This window comes from Alexandromys fortis, unplaced genomic scaffold (genome assembly GCF_014885135.2).
Source record: "Alexandromys fortis isolate MF-2015 unplaced genomic scaffold, M_Fortis_MF-2015_v1.1 scaffold_21, whole genome shotgun sequence".
Taxonomy (NCBI): domain Eukaryota; kingdom Metazoa; phylum Chordata; class Mammalia; order Rodentia; family Cricetidae; genus Alexandromys; species Alexandromys fortis.
In genome coordinates this window covers 7,385,726-7,391,811 of record NW_026067905.1, presented here as the reverse complement: position 1 = coordinate 7,391,811, position 6,086 = coordinate 7,385,726, and the positions used below count along the sequence as shown (strand labels likewise).

Below are 6,086 nucleotides of genomic sequence, written 5' to 3'. Positions count from 1 at the left end.
CCCATGTTTTCCGATGGTCTTAGGTGACCCCCAGGAAAAAGTCTCGACCCACAGGTTGAGAACCTCTACATTACAGTTTATCCTTGCACTAGCTCCAAGGATGTTCCGGGGACAGCATCTCCAGGGCTCTAGTTGGTCTCTTTCCCAGGACAAAACCATGTTCATGGAGAGTTCTGAGTTCCTCCTGGAAACTGTGCTCCTTTGGTGGAAATACATTTTCCAGTTTCATCTAGTAGACGTCTCTTTTCCACCGGTGTGACATCGCCTTCCGTGTCAGCTTCTGTTGGCGGTAGTTCATGCCTGTGAGAAAGCCATGGTTTGTGAAGGTCAGGGCGATCAATACAGCCACCGTTGCTGCAGCTGGTCGCAAGGCCACCCCTAATGCTTGCTTTCTCCCTTTTAGAAACTTCCTGTTCCAGGCTTCCCTAACTCTTAGCACATCTGGTGGCCATCGTGTCTAACTTGGTTGGGGAGATGGAACCCCGGTCTTGAGTGTGGTCAACTCTGGCCATCTTGTCCTCCTTTTTTAAAAAATTTATTTATTATGTATACAGTATTTTCAGTACTCTGCCTGCAGGCCAGAAGAGGGCACCAGATTTCATTACAGATGGTTGTGAGCCACCATGTGGTTGCTGGGAATTGAACTTGGGACCTTTGGAAGAGCAGGCAGTGCTCTTGCCTGCTGAGCCATCTCTCCAGCCCCACCTCATCCTCCTTTGCGACCGCTTTATTATTTGTCTGCAGTCACAGCTCTGGAAAGTAGCAAGAGATATACGAGCGCAGTGCCAGGACATCAAGTGCGTGCCTCCTGCTTCTCCAGGAGCCCCACCTTCTCCCGATGAGCAGGCTTGGTTACCCCTGTTAGGAAGATGGTGTCTTCATTTGCTACCTGCCTGGTCACCCAGCGCGAAGGACCTGAAGTTCCAGAGTGTTTTTGGAACTACATGGAATTCCTTCTGTGTTCTGTACTGAGGATTTCCACTCTACATGAACCAGGTTCTCCATTCTCATTGATTAGAATCACAGAGTTGAAGATATAAATCCCCAAAGGGAATAAATACATCCAGTCCCTTTTGCTTTCACACATTAATTGTCAGGGTGTGTGTGTGTGTTCTATGCACAGCAAACACTGCCACAGTTTGCTTGTTTGGGGTTGTAACACATGCTTCTTAAAGACCCTTGGCTTTCAGGATCCACAGACTGGGTCAACCTTGTTTGCTCCAAAGTGACACCAATGGCTGGGAATTAGTTACTGGTGAGCGGGCATGGAAGAAGTCTAGCAGTAATCGGGTAGAGGACGGTGTCTGTGGTTCAGAAGAGGGCCTTCTGGAGCAGGGCTGAGCCCTGGCTGATGAGGAGATGAAGCAGAAGCAGTCGAAGCAACGTCTTGGGGTTAGGAATCAAAGTCAATTCAGGACAGAATGTTGAATCATTAAAATTTTATTTTAACTAATTTTGTTGATTGGATGAAGAGGCAATAAGACCAGAAGATACTAGTATAGGGGTCTTTATACACTGTGCTGAGCAGCTTTGGGAAAAGGTTTGGACTAGGGCAAGGTGACTCACTTCAGGTAGGCACCCTTGCTAACATATGCTCCACCCTCCACAAATACATATAATTAAAACAAATCTTGACAAAGAATGATATAAATGTACTGTGAATTATACCAGTGGTTGTACTGCAGTTTCCTCTGATAGAGGCCTTCCTTTCCGGAATGAGGTGCAGGACACAAACAAGCTCCACCTGTCTGGGGAAGCTAAGACTCAGGCCCAGGAAGTCCAGCCCGAGACTGGAAACAACGGCAGAGCCGGCTCTGAGCAGCTGTGCTGCAGAGAAAAGATCCCCCACCCATTGACCTGCCTGCAAGCCCTTTGGGGTGAGGAAGCTGCCTTGGAGTTGTCTCCACTCCTATAAGTAACCCTTCAGTCGTACCCTCTATGTGACCCCAATAGAAACTCAGTTGTTCACAGTCTTGGTCTGTCATGGGTTTCCTACTGGGGGTGAGTAGACTTGTGTGTGTGTGCTTGTATGCATGCACACGTGTGTGCACGCATATGTGTGTGTCTACACACAATACCAGCTTATGCAGCTGTTTAAAACTGGATTGCATAGACTATTCACATATGTGATTATGGACAGAGTTAGATTGAACTGGGACATTTTGTCGTGTGTTTTCCATTGTTGTCTTTTTTCGTTTCATCTTTCTTTTTCTACATGGCCTTGGTACAGAGGTGATTTAATTTTATGCACGACAGATGGGAAACAAATGAGGTGAGCTCTAATTTCTATGTGGTTATACCTCCACTCAACGGTACACACAAGGTCAACACAACCACCAACACTCAGGCCATTATGACTTCACTGTCATAGCATTTCCCAGAAGAAAACGAAGTCATGAAGTGAAAGTATCAAACCAGAATTTTATTATATATAAACACATTTCTTAACACTGTTCTTTTGTTACTTTCAATCTGGGCACAGGAAGGAGTAGCGCAGCCGGACAAGACATCATGTAGGAAACAAGCAATGCGCATGCGTCTGTGTACTTCCGTATTGCTACTGCAGGGGGATACAAAACGAGACTCTGGAGCAAAAAAATCGTTATTTTGTCGTCCTCTTATTTGGCTCCTCGGCGCTGCCTGAAGTAGCGGTTGTAGGCAGCGTTGTATCCGTAGACCAAGGCATAGCGCTCACACAGCTTATAGTCGTCGCAAGCTTCCCTGTTGATCTCATAGGCAGGCTTGTTGCGCTCCCGGATCCTGGAGAGTGGAGGAAGAGGCAGTCAGAAAGGGAGGAAAGGTTGGGGGGGGGGGTACTGGGTGGAACCCTTCCCCCAACACTAAGGAGTGTTTGAAGAACAGGCATGTTCTCCCCAGCAGAGAGCAGGTTTTATTTTGATATTATTTTTATGAATAAAAATGGAAGCTTTCTTTCTGTCTCCGTTTCCTTCCTCCCCATTTCCTTTTTAACCCCAAAGCAGAGGAGTTTCTAAACATGCTGTTTTCTCTGTCTTGCTTTTCAGTTCTCTGAGTTCAAGACATAGAAATAGTGATAAACCTCTTTCCCACTCCGTCCAGATCTCTGCTATGGCGCAGCTACCCCCATCAAGTTGAGGTACGCACCTCTCTTGGGCTTTAGCGCGCCATCTCTGCTGAGGGGAAATAAAGGTGTTGGCGTTTCTCCTGTTGATGAAGGGACCTAGAACAGAAAATCAGTAAGTGTTCTTTCATGGAGCAGCCGATGAAAATATTTTTGAGTATTCTGAGGGCAAATCCATCTGAGATCCCACTAACCTCCTCCTCTGTAACCGGGGGTAGGAAAAAATAAAAAGAGTACAAAGTAGATTTTATAAACTGCACGGGCATTTATGTGTCCTGGGGACTTGTCACATGGGCCACACCAAATCTTATCTGTTTTGTCTTTGGGCAATCCTTTGCTACTTTTGGTAATACCCACTCAGGGCGTTTTTAATGCATTTCAAGAGAAATTTTCTCATCATTTGGACCTACAAAGTAGACCATAGGACACCAGTACAGGGGCAAGTTAAATATATGAAAACAAGGAAGAAATTAAACATGAGTGAGGCCTGGCATGGGGGTGCATACTTGTGTTTTCATTACTTGGGAGGTGGAGGCAGGAGGATGAGGAGTTGAAACTTATCCTCAGTTGTATCCTGAGTAGGAGGCCAGCTGGGTTACGGGAGACAGCCACCGAGTCAAAAATCAAGCCAAAACAGAAAAACAAAACCCTTCAGATTAACCAAGCAAAAATGCGGATACTGTTCGGCTCCTGGCCATAGCCAGACTTTCCAAGTCTCTCTACTCAGGCGCCGAAGCTGATGCTGACGCCTGTGGGCTCCCAGCTGGCTGCTCCTGTTCTGTGCTTTCTCAGTTGTCATTACTCCTCATTTTCCACCCGTGTGGCTGATGTGATGTCAACTTAAAATTTCCAAGCTCTCCGGATGCAGCTTAATGTCATATTACACGGCTTGAAGCTTGAACGTTGCTCACTGGGACAGTTTTAGTCACTGGGGCTAAAACTCCAGGTCTCCCAAGGAGGCCCACTCCTCCCTTCCTTCTCTGTCATAGACCTGACCAGCACTTGACTTTGAAAAACAAGGTGCTGTTCTTTAAAGCAAGCAACTGAAATAAGGTCGCCAGGCATTTACTTACTGATTTCATAGGACTCCATGCTTTCGTGAGATTCTGCAATTAAAAGAAAGACTTATTTGTCATATGCTGTCTTTGTAGAGGGAGAAGGGGAAGCAAGAGTCAAGAAGGTGGGAATAGTGCATAGAGCAAGGCAGCTGTTAAGACATTCCAGCAACACAGGAGTTAGGAGTTGCTCCTTTCTTTCTCTCTCTGCTTTGGGAGTCTTCTTGCTCATCTCTCTGACATACTCAGGGCCGGTTTGAGACTAGAGTCGAGTTGAAGGTTGACAGCAACCAGGCTTCTCCAGGCAGGGAGCTCCAGGGTGGTTATTGAGCTGCCTGACCCAGACAGCTTCTAAGAGGGTTCGAAATGGCTCTTAAGAATGGGTGTTAAATTAGCAGCCTCAGAAACCACTGGCTCCCTCTCACAGCTCAAACTGGGCACAAGGCCAGGGTGGAGAGGACGTCAAAGCAAATGCTCTTGCTTCCCATGTCTCTCCTGAACACAGTGGGCAAAGTGGGAATAAAAGGCTGTGTTTATAAGTAGTGCCTGCAAAGTGGAAAAGGAGGCGAGGAAATCAAAAGTGCACACAGAAAGTTTATGGATAATTCAAATGTTGAGAAGCATAGTGTTAGAGCTGTTTATACAATTTAGGTTTAAAAACAACTAAATATGGCCAGCACAATTTCAATGGAATTATGTAAATAAATTGGCTTCAAATCTGTAAACAAATCACAGATGACTTAACAACACACAGGTAGCAGAAAGAAGTGTCTTTTGCAAATAGTTTTGAAACTGATAATTTTCTAAAATTCAGCTGTAAAGCTTCTTTTAAAAAATGAATTTGCAGAATAAGCGCACTACGCTCATGGTATTTTCTGTCCCTAAAAGGTCTATCTCTAGCTATTACTTCCCATGAAAACGTATTTTCTTAAAGTGAAAGACTGACCAAATATCCTTAACCCGTCAATACTCAAGTTTCAATAAGCGTTCTTAAAGAAGACGATAGGGGCTGGGAACCGACAATTCTGGAATATCTTGGTTTCCAGGCATGCAGACTCATTCCTGGAAGAACCGTATTCATTTCTGGAAGATTCATAATGGGAAGAACCTGTCAAGCTCACATGCATCGGGCTGTTTAGAATATAAAACAGGTGCGATGGAGTGACCGATGACCAAGGCAGGGTTCATGATTCTCTGGGTTATAACAGAGAAAGGAGAAAGGAGAGGAGCCAGGAGAATAAACGGAGAAAGGAAGCCAGAGGCAGGAAAGGAAACCCCACTGACAGCAAGGGAAAGGTTTCTCACCGTAGCACAGGGCTGCCACAGCCAGGGCAGCCAGAATGGTCAGAGGGAGCAGGCTCTTCATGGTGTCTCGGTGTCGTGTGAGTTTGCCTCTGTGTCTTGCACAGCAGCAGAGGGGAGAGGCTCCTACACTGCTAGCAGCGAAGGCTGAGCTGCTTTTATAGGAACTTGAGCAGCCGAAGGGGGAGGAACCAGCAGCCGGGGGCTGGAAAAGGTGGGGTGGTTTGGCACTAAACTCGCCTTGGGACTTCTCCCAAGTCCTCATTCCTTCCAGATAGTATCTCCACAGCGTGGGCAGTTTCCCCACACTGCTGGCCCCGGCTGTGCTACAGCAGGATGCTGTCCTGGTGCAGAAGTTGTGGCCACCCTCTGTTTGCTAGCCAGACCTGGGCACATGCCCACGGAGAGGGCTGTTACCGCAAACACAGGTTTGCCTTTCGAATTCTTCCTCTGATCTACTTGCTGGCCCTGACCGCTGGCTGTTGGGGCTTGATCAGCAGACAGAGCTGTAGTGTTCTCTTTGTTACCCAGACGGATGGAGGAGAGATCCTGGAGAGAAAGGCCCCCACTCTCTATGCTGTGACAGTTTAGACATCTGCACAGCAGGGCAGAATTGTCAATTCTAGACC

The 6,086-nt window shown here is 46.7% G+C and overlaps 1 protein-coding gene across 1 annotated transcript; it reads right to left on the bottom strand.

The window, feature by feature from the left end:
• Positions 1 to 2,401: 2,401 nt before the first annotated feature.
• Positions 2,402 to 5,622, bottom strand: Mgp (matrix Gla protein). The gene is made up of 4 exons (XM_050135226.1): positions 5,461 to 5,622; positions 4,174 to 4,206; positions 3,124 to 3,199; positions 2,402 to 2,760 (listed from the first exon to the last, which is right to left on the bottom strand). Exons 1-4 carry the CDS (start codon positions 5,519 to 5,521, stop codon positions 2,619 to 2,621), a joined length of 312 nt encoding a protein of 103 aa, XP_049991183.1. The 5' UTR covers positions 5,522 to 5,622; the 3' UTR covers positions 2,402 to 2,618.
• Between the last annotated feature and the right edge of the window lie 464 nt (positions 5,623 to 6,086).

Coding starts and splice junctions, on each gene's coding strand:
- Mgp (XM_050135226.1), bottom strand. CDS start 5,521: ATGAAGAGCCTGCTCCCTCTGACCATTCTGGCTGCCCTGGCTGTGGCA. Junction 4,207..5,460: donor TGTGGCAGCCCTGTGCTACG/GTGAGAAACCTT, acceptor TTTTAATTGCAG/AATCTCACGAAAGCATGGAG. Junction 3,200..4,173: donor CATGGAGTCCTATGAAATCA/GTAAGTAAATGC, acceptor TTTCTGTTCTAG/GTCCCTTCATCAACAGGAGA.